This window comes from Canis lupus, chromosome 5 (assembly GCF_048164855.1).
Source record: "Canis lupus baileyi chromosome 5, mCanLup2.hap1, whole genome shotgun sequence".
In the NCBI taxonomy this organism is placed as follows: domain Eukaryota; kingdom Metazoa; phylum Chordata; class Mammalia; order Carnivora; family Canidae; genus Canis; species Canis lupus.
In genome coordinates, this window is record NC_132842.1 from 75,725,897 (window position 1) to 75,739,894 (window position 13,998).

At 37.0% G+C, this 13,998-nt stretch overlaps 1 protein-coding gene across 14 annotated transcripts in view; it reads right to left on the reverse strand.

Moving 5' to 3' along the window:
• The window catches only part of SRRM1 (serine and arginine repetitive matrix 1), a 35,203-nt gene that overhangs the window by 3,285 nt on the left and 17,920 nt on the right, over nt 1–13,998 (reverse strand). For 10 of the 14 annotated variants that reach the window (XM_072827773.1, XM_072827775.1, XM_072827776.1 and 7 more), the window contains 7 exons: nt 10,579–10,659; nt 9,978–10,064; nt 7,926–8,070; nt 7,501–7,542; nt 3,797–3,907; nt 1,525–1,989; nt 756–951 (listed from right to left, as the gene is read on the reverse strand). In XM_072827773.1, coding sequence (XP_072683874.1) covers nt 756–951; nt 1,525–1,989; nt 3,797–3,907; nt 7,501–7,542; nt 7,926–8,070; nt 9,978–10,064; nt 10,579–10,659 — 1,127 coding nt within the window. The remainder of the gene's footprint in view (nt 1–755; nt 952–1,524; nt 1,990–3,796; nt 3,908–7,500; nt 7,543–7,925; nt 8,071–9,977; nt 10,065–10,578; nt 10,660–13,998) is intronic. The other 4 variants (XM_072827772.1, XM_072827769.1, XM_072827767.1 and 1 more) reach the window with 2 other exon arrangements.

Consider the following 13,998-nt stretch of genomic DNA (forward strand, 5'->3'; position numbering starts at 1 on the left):
AGGCTCCATGCCGGGAGCCCGATGTGGGACTCGCTCCCTGGACTCTGGAAGCACACCCTGGGCCGAAGGCAGGTGCTCAACCGCTGAGCCACCAGGTGTCCCTTATTTATGCAACTTGCCAGAGGTTAAGACTAAACCAGACAATACTGTACTTTCCACTTCAGCTAGTATTTTACAGGTTGCCAGGTTCATTTTTTATAGAAATATATTATTTCTAATATATTAGAAATAGAAAAAGGGCACTACACGTAAAGAAAAATTAAGATTACTCATCACTTCCCCTTCTCACATATAATCACTATGAACATTTGGTACTTCTTTTGTAATATTTTTTCCTTCATAAACGTGGAATAATACTAACACACATGATCTAATTTTGAAAGTTTTATTGATTTTGTGATCTTCAGTATCCAGTATGTCAAATGCTATAGAAACAACAAAAAATACTAAGCTATTTTCCACTATATAATAGATTCATGGGTAACTCTTTTGTTATTCTAGATTTTCAATATAGCCCAATTTTAACCACTAAGATGAGAGAATTTAAAAGTATCAGACATGGTGTCAATTAGTGGGTGGGTGGAATATGAAGCATGGACTGTGGTGTAACCACCACCACTTAATTTCATACTTCCCTGAAGTCCAGCTGAACTACAGAAAATAATGCTGCCCTGGGTCGCAAATAAGTAATAACTTGTCTTTGCTTCCCAGTGACCACATACAATTATAAACCCCAAAATAGGGCAAACACATACCCTTGCCGGAGATGGGCTTGGTGTTGGGCTTTTAGCCTTTTTGACCGGTACCGCTGGTGACCAGTTGGTAGAGGGGGACTGAGACTGGACAGGGGATTGAGGTGCTGGGGGTTTTTTAGCTGCTGGCTCAGGAGATCCTGAGACAGATCGAGAGGACGAAACCCTCCTTACAGACTGAGGGCTTGGTGAGGCAGCCCTAGAAACAGAGGAAAGAACAAAACATTTAGTATCCAAGAGCAAAGGTCTTTCCTAAGAGAAAATAACCAACCACCATTATATAACCAAGTCACAAACTTTACATTTTACTATTAGTTTGCTAGTTGATTCTACTAACACACATATCAAATTTGTATGGTCTAAATCTCTTAGCAGTTTAAGCCCCATAATCCTCTGTCCATTCTGTTAACAATTTTTCCTAGATGAAATTAATAATGCCAGTTCCTTGTACTTCAGACAACTTTTACCAGTCTTACACAGACATCCAAGAAATGTTCTATGCATTATTTCAGAGTTTAGTTTTGGAAGCACATTCCCCTGATACCCCTAGGAACCAAATATGGAGTCCTATGGCATTTAGTTTGTCCCATGAGGAACTATCCTGAAAAGAGAAAATGGATCTGTGTATAGTACCTTTAAGCTGCCTTAAAAGCCTGTATTCCCAGCTTATTCTTTTCTGTAATTTCTCAGTAAAGGGGGGAAAAAAGCTTCCAAACATAAAGAGCTATGCAAGTTAGTGTTCCTAACCAAAAAAAGCATAAAATATTTTTACTTTTTTGTCTTTTTGGGTTCCGGAGTCCTGGAGACTCTCCTAATGGGCCTAGTACTTGGAGAAGGGGACTGCCTTCTTTGGGGTGATGATGATGCTCCTCTTCGAACAGGTGGAGGACTTGAGGAGGTCTGAGGAGCTCGAGGCCGTGGTGAGGGCGAATGCCTTTTGTTTGGTTGTGGTGACCGGGGCTCCCGGGTAGACCGGCTCGGGGAAGACCCTTTCCTATGCTTTGATGATAATGAAGGCGAACGTCTCTTGGTGACTGGGGAGCTTCTTTGTTTGGGAGGTGGAGAATGGGAGACCCGACGCTTTGGTGGTGGAGATGGTGATGCCCTTCGTTTAGGAGGGGGAGGGGGAGAAGCCGTTCTTCTCTTTGGAGGTGGAGAAGGAGAGTATCTCCTCTGTATCGGAGGAGAGTATCTTCTTGGGGACGGTGAGCGCCGGCGGGGGGGAGGAGAAGGAGTTCTAGGAAAAAAACACCATTAAGGTCCAAAAGAATAAGGCAACAGAATGCACAGAAACCTAACCAGCAGTTATGGCAACACTGTGTTAAGCACCAGGCAAAGACAGAATTTTAACTGGAAATGCTATGCCTTTATCCTCATGTAAAGGAAAAGAAATCATTTAGTGGATTTGTTTATCCTAGATGACTAAGAAACAGGACATTCTGCATAATGGAGAAATCTGAAGTTTCCAGACTGAATTCTAGTTTGTCAAAAGTCACTTAATATAATCCATATGGAACCAATTTAATGAGTTTTTTTGAGAAGAGAATCTTGCATAAACTGTGAACACCCATTATTATGTAAGAGCTAGGTGGCTACATTAGCAGGACTCTATTACAGGAAACTTAGGAAGTCTGTCCTTTAAAGAGCTCTCCTGGGGGCACCTGGGTGCTTAGTTGGTTAATAAGCATTCTGCCTTTAGCTCAGGTCATGATCTTGGGGTCTTGGATTGAGCCCAATGTGGGGCTCCCTGCTCAGTGGGGGGGGGAGTCTGCTTCTCTTTCCCCTGCTGCCTCTCTCCTCTACCCCCACTCGTGCTCTCTCAAGTAAGAAAAATCTTTTTTAAAAAAAGAGCTCTCCGATGTGGTGCTCTCTTGAACTGGCATTTGGACTATAAGTTCACTTGCATACATTTTAAAAGATCTATCTATACCTACCCCACCCTGCCAAGGAGAGACTTGGATTTTGTGTCTCAAAGAAAGCCACTTTTCAGTGGAAGTCTATCTTCTAGGCAGAATGCATCCCGACAGAAGTCCAAGCTGACCTTCGATTTACTTAATGCTTGATTCTTGTGTAATCCTAATGTGCCTTTAGAAATTAGACCTGAATATGACATTCAGTTCCAACTGCCTAATTTGTTCCTGAAATGTTCAACCTTGAGCTCAAAATATTTTACTGCCTAGAATCAGCTTTACAACAGGCTACTTTTTGGTCAATGAGGTAGTGTGCACCTCTATTTCCTCACCTGAAAAATGGGAATACCATCACCTACTAAGCAAGATCATCTAAAGGACTACAGATTAACAAAAATGATCAAAACTATGAAATTAGCCACAGCACTAATTTAGTATTAACTAAAATACAAGCCTGGTTTTGCACTAATGTTTCTCTTCTGATCCACATTCCAAAAATCAGAATTATATTTAGTTATCATGTGTCCTTGGTTCCTGCCAATACGAGACTATTCCTTTGTCTTTCAGGATTGTCATTTTTAAAGAGTACTAGTCAGTTACCTTGTAGAATAACCTTCAATTTGGGTTTGTCTGGTATTTCCTAAAAAATCAGACTGGGGTTCTATATAATTGGTAAGAATACTATGGAGGTATCAAGAATTACATAATGCTAATATGTACTCTCGACTGTTAAATGATTCCTTAGTTAAGGAGGTATCTGCTGGAATTCTCCACTGTAAAGTTAGTATTTTTCCCTTTATAATCACTAAATAGAATGACTTCACCTTTAAATTTAACATCTTTGTTGACATGTGATTCACATACCATAAAATTTACCCATTTTAAAGTGTACATTTCAACTGTTTTAAGTATTTTCAGTCACGTAACTGTAACAACTCTCCCTATTCCCACCTGACCCTAGGCACTACTAATCTGCTTTTAACTCTTTGATTTAGGTGGTCTAACTTTACATATTAACAGAATCACATCATATGTGGTATTCTGTAAATGGCTGAACAATGCCACTCTAAGATATTCTAATCATAAAGAAAGTTGCTTCAATTAGTTCCAACTAGCACTTATCTGATAAAATACCTTCGTCGTGGTGGTGGCGTGGGAGACCTGCGCCTACGAGGAGGGGGGGCAGGAGAAGGGGAACGTCGCCTTCTGGTGGGTGGTGGGGAAGGACTCCTCCTCCGTCTACCACTAAATCACACAAACACACACACACACAAAAAAAATACAGGTGATTTGGAGTTAGTAGCATTTATAAGTGATCCAGATGATATAGTTTCAATCATTTTTAACCCAAAGTGAAGCCAACTGTTCCTCTATCCCTTAGAACAATGTTTTTACAACTATCTTTCAAGACCATTAGTCAAGACTCTGGCTGAGAACCAGCATTTTAGAAAATCAGTATATTACTTTTGGGAAAGGCAAATTTTGTTTTGTTAAATTTTTGTTTCAGTATATAAATATGCAGAGTCTGGGTCATGAGACAGACACAGCATGACACAAGGTGAAACAAGTTTGAAAACACTGCCTATGGCATCGTTCTTTAACTGGAATGCACATCACAATTATCTAGGAAGCTTATCGGAGTTTGTTCACCAGGTCTGGACTATGGTCTAGCTGGCGTATGCTGAAAAGGCTCTCTAAGTGATTGATTCCTTATTAGGAAAAACTGCTTTAAAACTCATGTTCTAATGCAGAAATTTAAAATTTTAATGGTTACCAATGGCTTAAGGCCCCAAATCTGGGTGTCAACTGCTCTGAGTCCTCAATTTTTAAAAATGTTTCCGCTACTCAAGAGTTGCCTACTACCAACAAAAAAACACTATCTCAAAGACAAAAGATTAAAAGCTGGAACACTAAAGCTATCACTGGGAGCAACATGGTTGAAATATAGACAATCATAGATAAACCGAAATTCTGAGCTCTGTTATACACTTAACCAATACAAACACAAACATGAAAAATACAATTATATCAACTGGACTAACCTAACTCATAGCAGTCTCCAAAGGGATATATTAAAAATATACACCAAGCCAGTTTGCTACCTTTTGGCTAAGTTTGCATGTATAAAGTAATCACATACTATAATTTCTTGACCAGCACAGGATGGAGGGTTCCTATAAATCTGGAAATATTTTCTAAAGTTTACTAGTCTTGATTCCCCTTTAAAACTAAGGAGAGCTCTGTTACTAACAGAACAAAGAAAATTCTGAAATTTGCTATTTAACTTAATACTTATTTTCATTATTTAATTTTCAATTTCAAATTGTTTATGCCTTGTGGGGCCTAAGACATCACTTGTAATATATTTAAAATAGTGAACTACAAGAGGGAATCTATGAAGACAGATAAGCTTTGGACAAAATGAAACGTAGATAAGAACTACTAATTATAAGAAAATACAGGAAAACCCACTTTACTAGCAGGGTTAATCTCAGAATTATAAGATCTGGAGAGACAGCATAAGCACAGTATTGATTTAAGATTTCAAATAGGGAAAGATATTTGGGTTTTGACTTAAAAAGAAAACAAAAGAGAAAGTTTATAGGTGCAAACTTAGAGGATTAAGTGATATAAAGTATAACTCCCAGTGTTATCAGTAAATACAATCGCATAAGAAATATTACTGTTGATTATGTGGCTTCTCTTTAAAAATATTCTAATTTCCGTTTGCAAAACCAAATCAGAAATTCTCACTAAAAAACTGAACCGAGATTACAATCTATTACAATATGCTAATGATCAGAGGTATTTATGGTCTCATCTTCATTCGTAAGACCAAATGCTCAGAGTACCCAAAAAGTCCCTTCTAATAATGACCTTCAATGTGCTGTTTCTATGTGAGCAAATGATCAAAAAGAATATATAAAACCATAACCAACTAGCATTAACTTAAGGAACTTCCAGAAAAATGAGATAATCACTTAAAACTGGAGTCTTGATACCACATGGCTCTATGATCTGAAGCCTACAGAATTTCTACCTGAACTGAGAGGGTACACATTTCAAGGGTTAAAACAAAAAGCTAATTTCTTTGAGATCAATCTATTTCAATGTTTCTATACGTGCGTAAAAAAAAAAAAGTGACATAAAACCAAGTTCAATATTTTCTAAGAGGTCAAGCTTGTTAACTGTATTATTCAAAATTCTGAATGCTTAATATATTTCATCTGCTTAATCTAACAACAAGCTAAGCATTTTCTAGTTACTCTGAATAATAACGCCAAGCTAAGCTTTCAACTATGTGTAGAAATTGAGTAGTAAAGTTCCCTATCAAATTGTGTGAGAACCAGTTGCATAAGTCTCAATATGTGATATTGTGATACAGCCCTCAAGTATGCAGAAAAGGCAAGTTTTATCAGAAGGAGCCAGCTTGCTATCTCTGCAGTGAGCTCTCAGAACAACCACTTTGCTAGCCCCGCTGGTAATGAAGACAAGAAGTTACAGATGTGACAACTATCTTTTTTGTGTGTGTTACTATTTCCTTTTTACACTATGATTAACATACCTTTTATCCTTTAAGTTAGAGTGTTCGATACCCAAAGACAAGTGTCTCAAAACACGAAAAATATTATAAACTTTACATATGAAATAATCAAAACCAGGTCATATGTCCCCTCTTAAAAATAGAATACTGAAGCACAATTCCAGTAATTCTTTCTTCATCTATAAATCCTAGATACCTGATACAAATTCCTACTTCATTAAAACTGGAAGCCTTTTTAAAGAGGATAAACAAAACCATCCTGGAGCAGGGTAGTGAACATCAGTGTTGATTTCCCTGTTGAGGAATCACTTTCCAAAAAGAAAGTAGTTCCATAATGGGGGAAAAGGGGATCTCACCACTAACCTGATTTTGTAAACCAACTTTTTAGCTGCTATACTAGCAGCTAAACTAGGGGTTACTATAGTGGGAAACAGAATACCTCAGCAACTGAATTTATTTTTTCTTAAAGGTTTTTATTTTTTATTGTTAAATATTCCAAAACACAAATACACAACTTTGCTCCACCATAAACACTGCTGACTAGTTCCAAACAATCTTTCCAAAAGAACTCTAACTACTGAGACTACCTAAGACAGCTTCAAAAAGTGAGCTATAAAGAGGACAATGTGATAGTTTCAGGAAGGATAAATACTCAAATTTAGCAGTAGCTGAGAACCCCCAAAAGCAGAAGACTAACAAAGACAGTATAAGGGTATAATGTCAACAGCATGATCCCAATAGGTATGGGATCAAGCTTTTTCACTTTATACCCTAAGAAACTCATTTTACTACTTCTGGGCCTCTGTTTTCTCATTTATGAGATAGGCCTAAATTAGAGATTTCTATTTATGATTAAGCTCTGAAATGTTACAGTTTTATAGTCACAAAGACACTTGATCAAAAAGGTTCAATGAAGATATGCAGCCTACCTTCCTATTATAGAGAACACTGAACAGGGCCAGATCCTCACATTCATCTTTTTAAAAGACTTTCCCAAAAGCCAGCACTAATTTCCTCCCCACTAAATAAAGGAGCTATTATTATCCTATCTCTTGGAAAATATCCAGGTACTGTAACTGCACGAAAATCTAAGCTCAAATGGTCCTCTAAAATGAACACCGTGTAGAAGTCTATCGTTCATTTGATGTGCAAAGAAACACAACCACCTGAAATGGGGGAACTTCTCCAGTCATCCCCACCATATACCTAGGGATAGGAGCAGGTTACCTAAACAGCATATCCCATCCCTAAACTCTGACATGTAGCCTCATGTACAAAGTAGTGGCTAACCAACCTTTTAGTCACTGGCGATTGCCATCGCTTTCCCATTTGCATCCTGAGAGCAGTGGAGAAAAACAAAGGTCAAGAATTCCATTCACCAAATTTACTTTAATGGAGTTAAGCATTACTAATGGGGGTGTATTTCTGTTTTAAATGTTCAAAGATGTGCAGAAGTTAATGCTATAGTTGCACTGATCTAGTCATGCAGACGTAAGACATGGTGGTATAAAACTAACCAAGATCTCATTAATCGTGATAACCACCAAATAAAGCCAAAAAAATGTCCCCACCCCACTCCCAAATCTGACCATCTCTTTCTGTGAATCCCTGACATGAAGGAGTTAACCAATTTCCAAAATAAATCTGTAGCCCACCCCTTAAATTAGAAGTTTCATCAAGACTACAGAACACCAGTGTAGACTACTGAAAAGACATTACCGAGGTGAAGTCTCTTTCTGGCGCTTTCGAGGTGATGGAGAGGCACTCCGGGAAGGGGAATGTCTCCGCCGCCTGCCTACCTCACCGTTCTTCACATGGGACCTCTTGGGTCGCTCATCTTCTGAGGAAGAAGAGGAGCCAGAATCTATAATTACACAACAAACAAAAAATTAAATTATGTCTGTGCTTAAGAGTCTACCCACATTTTCTCAATCTAAGCAGATGGGAGTGTTTAAATTAGCAAGTCCACTTATGAAAGCAAGCAAGTATACAAGCGAGCAGTTCTAAACAAATGTTATTATCAATATATGGGCAATGACTTAAAAGTCAACCATAAATATACATCATTATTATATAATTTATATAAGTCACTCCATGGCACATTCCAACAAAACAGAAATGTCCTTTAAGAAGCTAGCGATTTTCCAAATAACTAAGCTTAAAAATCATCTCAAGCAATTACTTGATGCTTGTTACTCTAAGCACTTTTAAAACTGCTGAAAGTCCTATTAAGGTCTGAATAACTTCTTTCCACATTCCTAGCATTTATCACACAAACAAAAAAATTTATGTGACAAGCTTTTCCTACAGGCCTGGTGGCAAATGTCTGGGACTGCGAAAACAAAACAAAGCAAAAAACAAAACAAAAAACCAAAAGAGCAAAAACAAAAACATGAAAACCCCCCAAACCTTCAACTGTTTGTATATGATTTCCTTAACCCAAAATAATTGTTCCCAAATATCAAAACTTATACTTAAAAATAAAGTCCTGGGGCATCTGTGTGGCTCAGCTGGTTAAGCATCTGACTCTTGATTTCAGCTCAAGTCATTATCTCAGAGTCTTGAGATTGAGTCCCATGTCAGGCTCTGTGTTGGGCATGGAGCCTGCTTAAGATTCTCTCCCCCTCTGCCTCTGCCCCTCCCCTCATGTGCTCCTTTCTCTCTCCTTAAAAAAAGAAAACAAGGGATCCCTGGGTGGCGCAGCGGTTTAGCGCCTGTCTTTGGCCCAGGGCGCGATCCTGGAGACCCAGGATCGAATCCCACGTCGGGCTCCCGGTGCATGGAGCCTGCTTCTCCCTCTGCCTGTGTCTCTGCCTCTCTCTCTCTCTCTCTGTGACTATCATAAATAAATAAAAAATTTAAAAAACAAAACAAAACAAAACAAAAACAAAACAAAGTCCCAAGTACCAAAACCACTCAAAACCTATATGCTTTTTTAAGCCTTTCTATGATTAACTTCATTTTTAAAGAGCTGCAAAAGCTCTACGGCTTTTCATGCACTTAATGCCGCCGAGTGCTTTGGTATCTATTTTATAAATGAACAGTAAAGCTAGCATACCTAGACTCAGTCACAAATACCCACAGAGCTAATTAATTATTATTTAAATAATAAATATTATTTACTTTACTATTTCACAAATATACAAATATAATTACAAAGTACACAAAAACAACCTACATTACATGCCCAAGTAGGTGACTGGCTCAATAAATTATATAATTATAATATTAGACAATATAGCAATATTAATTATTACAGTAGAGCCAATAAGTTTTGGCTATTTAAAAAATTAGATCTAAGAACAGGAAAGCTATCTATCTATCTATATATATATATAAAGCTAAAAAAGGAGACAAAAACCATCTAAATTTTGAGCTTATGCAGTTTTGGAGGTTTTTTTTTGGGGGGGGGAGGGTTTGGTGGCCTTTTTAAAACCATAGATCCCTATACACAGCACAGAAAATTTCTGAAGAAAAGCTTTTGGGAATAAGACTAGGGATTGGGAAAAAATTAGAATTTTTCAAATTTAATACCCCTGTTCTGTTTTACTGTCGTACTGTAAAGATCTACTACGTTTATAACAATTTAAAAGAAAGTTAAGAAAGGACTTAAAAACAAAAACCAAAAGTAGGAACTTCCTCCCTTTGAACAGATTTCTATGTAGGCATATATTTTTCCTAAGTACACTCACTACATGGATGGAGATTTGTATCTGAAGTTATTTTTCATTAGGAAATATAGGTAGGAAACAGTTGAACCCATGTCCATACCAGATGAAGACTGCTGGTTCTGTCGTCTGTACTGACGTCTCTGCTGCACAGAATCTGCTGCAGCCATTTTGCCACCTTTATCTTCTTCTGAAAGATGGATGCATTTAGAAAGCCTTTCTTTAGTTGTGCATACAGAAAATGTAACACACTTGAATTGGAAAATGGTCTCTTAAGCCTTTCTCTCACTGGATCAAGCAATACAACTATAGACATATTTTTTTCTTACAAAAAAAAAAGAGCTTAAAAATGCCAATTTTTTAAATGTTGATTTTAACTATGTTCACCAAATGTAATCAAAATTTATTTACTATAGGTCAGGCTAAGCACTAGGGACTTTATAAGCATTATTCCAATTAATCATAAAAAATCTACAGGACAGTACTTGTTATCTCCAATTCAGATGAAAAGTGAGGCTCAGATAAATTAAATAATTAAAAAAGCAGTTAAGTAAGGAAGCTGGGGATTCAAACCTTCACTTCAGAGTCATACCTCTTAACCACTAAGTCATATCCTATAATTAATCTTTAACCAGAGGGGGTGAGGAAATGTGCAAAAAATCTTAACCAAAAAAAAAAAAAAAAAAAAAAGCACAAAAACTTACCCGATTCCGATAACTCTACTTTTCTAGGCTTAGGTGCTGGTGAAGGGGACTCTCTTTTCTCAGTACCTTTATGTTTTGTCACTAAAAATAATAAGGAAAAAAAAAAACTTACATACAAGGGAAAGCAAAAAACAAAAAAAGCCACACGAGACATTCACTTCTTAATGGTACAACAGTGTGACTTTCTTTAAAGTACTGATAATTAAGTAATTCCATAATTAAGTAATGAATCAATAACTTAATAAATTAAATGTTTGATGAAAAACCTTAAAAGGTTCTACGATCATATTTGAATCTGAAGATTCTCCCAAGAGAAATGCCAGGTAAAAGGAACTGGGAGTTGTTTTGCAGCAGCAGCTCTGTGTGAAAGGTATGTGTCAACTTTCAACTCCATAAACCTCTTGGTGTGAGGTACCTGGATGGCTCAGTCGGTAAGCTTATGTCTTTGGCTCAAGTCATGACCTCAGGGTCCTGGGCTCAATCCCTGCATCAAGCTCCCTGCTCAGTGGGGAATCTGCTTCTCCCTTTTCCTCTGCATCCTCCCCGGGTTGTGGGGGTCTCTCTCATATAAATAAATAAAGTCTTTAAAAACAACAAAAATAAAAAACCTCTGTGCTACCCAACCTTAAACATAGACACTCAACTAACTACAGAAGCCTCATCAGCACAGGAGCTTCCAAGCACCCTACTATAGGTGGGTTCAGAAAAGTAATAGAACTGGTAAATGGTTATGAAATAAGATCTGATGAAATCCTTCAGAGAAAGAGATCTGTTCAAGAGGAGAATGGGTTAGCCACCAAGAGACTAAAAAAATTTTATATACCAATACAACCTTCATAACATGACAAATTTAAACTATCCATTAAAAAGTAAACTCTCATAATAGTAAGATAATTAACTACTGAGGCTGAAAGACTCTTTCCAAAGCTTAAAAACTGAGGGGGAGGAGCAGCTCTAAAATACACCTAAGGTAGTAGGACAGCTAGAAGCACTTTATGAATTATCCAAATTCTTCTTCCAGGTTGCATGGAAAATTATTATGGCAATAGTCTTTTGTATGCTTGCTGTATTATTAAGCAGTGCTAAGGCACAGGTGCTAGTGTTACCCCCCCCCCCCACCCAGTTTACAGGAGGAGAAAACTGAGGCTTAAAAAGAAGTTACTTCAAACAAAGTCACATAGATAAAGTGACCTAGGATCTGAACCCAAGACTATTTCTAGAGCATAGGCTTTAATTTCCACCATTTAGCAGCTCTATGTATAATATCCATCCACTGTTTCAACTAAAATCAAAAGTATATGCAGATAAAACCATCAATCTTACTACAGATTATCCTAAAACATCACCTGAGAACATCCTGCTAAAAACTAAATCTGAAGACAATATGATCCCCTAAGAATCCTTTTATCTGTTTTTGTTTGATTAAAAGCAATTACCATGGGATGTTGACCCAGAATGTAGATACATTTCTTTTAACATGCTCATACTCAGAATTCTGCAAAGGCTTATTCTAAGCAGTAACTTAGAGAGCCAGTGATCTAAAACAGAAATCTCACCTTTGCTGAAGTAATTGAACTGAGGAGTTTACAATCCTTTTTAAAAAGATTTGAGAGAGAAAGACAGGGGCGTGCATGCATGACTGTGAGCACAGAGGGGTAGGGGGAAGGGGCAGAGGGAGTATCACAAGCAGACTCCCCACTGAGCATAGAGCGCAATGAAGAGTTTGATCTCACAATCCTGAGATCATGACCTGAGCCAAAATCAAGAGTCAGATGTTTAACTGACCGAGCCACCAAGGCGCCCCCATCTTTTTAAAACTACAATACTTTTTAAATGGCCTGTATTTTATTAATGATTCTACCCAACAGGAGTTTTGGACAAACCATTGGATTGGGTAAAAAATGGTTAATACCTAATCAGTTACAGTGAAATACAGCAGCAAAAGTGCATTTACTACTTGTATTTTAACAAATTCAAAGAAGTAAAATACAAATGCTTTTTAACTTTTAAGGATTTGAGGCTATTTTCTTGGTCAGTATTCTCTAAAGTGTCAGTTACTCTTCAAAAAATAAAATAAAATAAAGTGTTAGTTCATCTTCAATTCTTGAAAAATTATTAGAGGCATCCAGTTATCTATAAACCCCACATGTCCAAATTATGACCTAAAAGAACTAGGTTCCAAAATGTTTGGAAGACATTCCAAATTCCATTCTGAATGTCAGAATGCATTTCCCTCTAAGATACATTAAAAATACAGCTATGTTTGCAAGACAGTTGACATATGCCAACTGAATAAACACAACTAAACTAGAACATATATACATTTTCCTCCACAGAAATACACTTTTACAATTTTATCTAGATCCAATCTCTCATGAATGGCTTCGCTAAGGTCTACGGTCAAAATATTCATACCATTACAAATATCTATTATATACCCCTATTCTGGTTTAATAGGACTGACTGAATAGTATTAACATAGTTAATGTTTCATCTGAATTTGTTATCTAGAGAAGATTTTATAGTTTATTATGGTAATGTTTTATTTTTAGTATTCAAGGGGCAAAATCATTCTAGCGTAAAGTCAGAAATCTTCTAAGTTAAATAAAAAACCAGAATTTTAAATTTACTTCAGTAGTCCTATTAATTATTAATCTCCCAGACTTGTCCAAAAGATCACTTGTAAAGATAAGTCAGTTACCAGAATTGGTGAAATTATCATTGTCTACAGAGTACAATTTATAGGGTTAAATTGAGCTTATCCTAAAAATAATAGGTATAGATCCTCTGTAAACTATTTCATTAAATATCCCATGATTTCAAAGCACTACTTCATGTACTAAGATAATGCCAATTTAACCAAAATGACACTGATTACAAAATGCTCCCTGAAGATCTTTTCAGATGAGGATATACAATATACCTTGAACTATTTATTTACCTCTAAATTCCTCCCAATACTTTCTCTGCCTCCTTCCTACTCCATTTGCCCAATATTCAAAGTCCTGACTGGTTAACCACTACAAAAATATACAAGTAAAATCTATTACACTTTAATGGCATCACTGATCTTACTAGCCATGGCGTATCGTAAAAAAGGAATTCCTGAAATCACACCACCACGTACAGAAACTGAAGAATTTCACCCTACCCTGCATCTCCCTCCTCCAGCCATCAAAACAAACATTTTGGGGTAGGAAAGCTGGCAAAGTATACATTTTTTCAACTGAGAAGTGAGAACCCAAATTTTAGTCCTGACTGGTTGACCTTGACCAAATCACTTAACCTGAGAACCGGTTTCTTGATGACAATCTCTAAAGTCTGTTCTACCTCTGAAATTTCATCACAGAGGCCTGGGATCATTTTACTATAAAAAGTTATTTCCAAGTAGTGAGAGCCAAATTCAGCTTCAGGAGACAC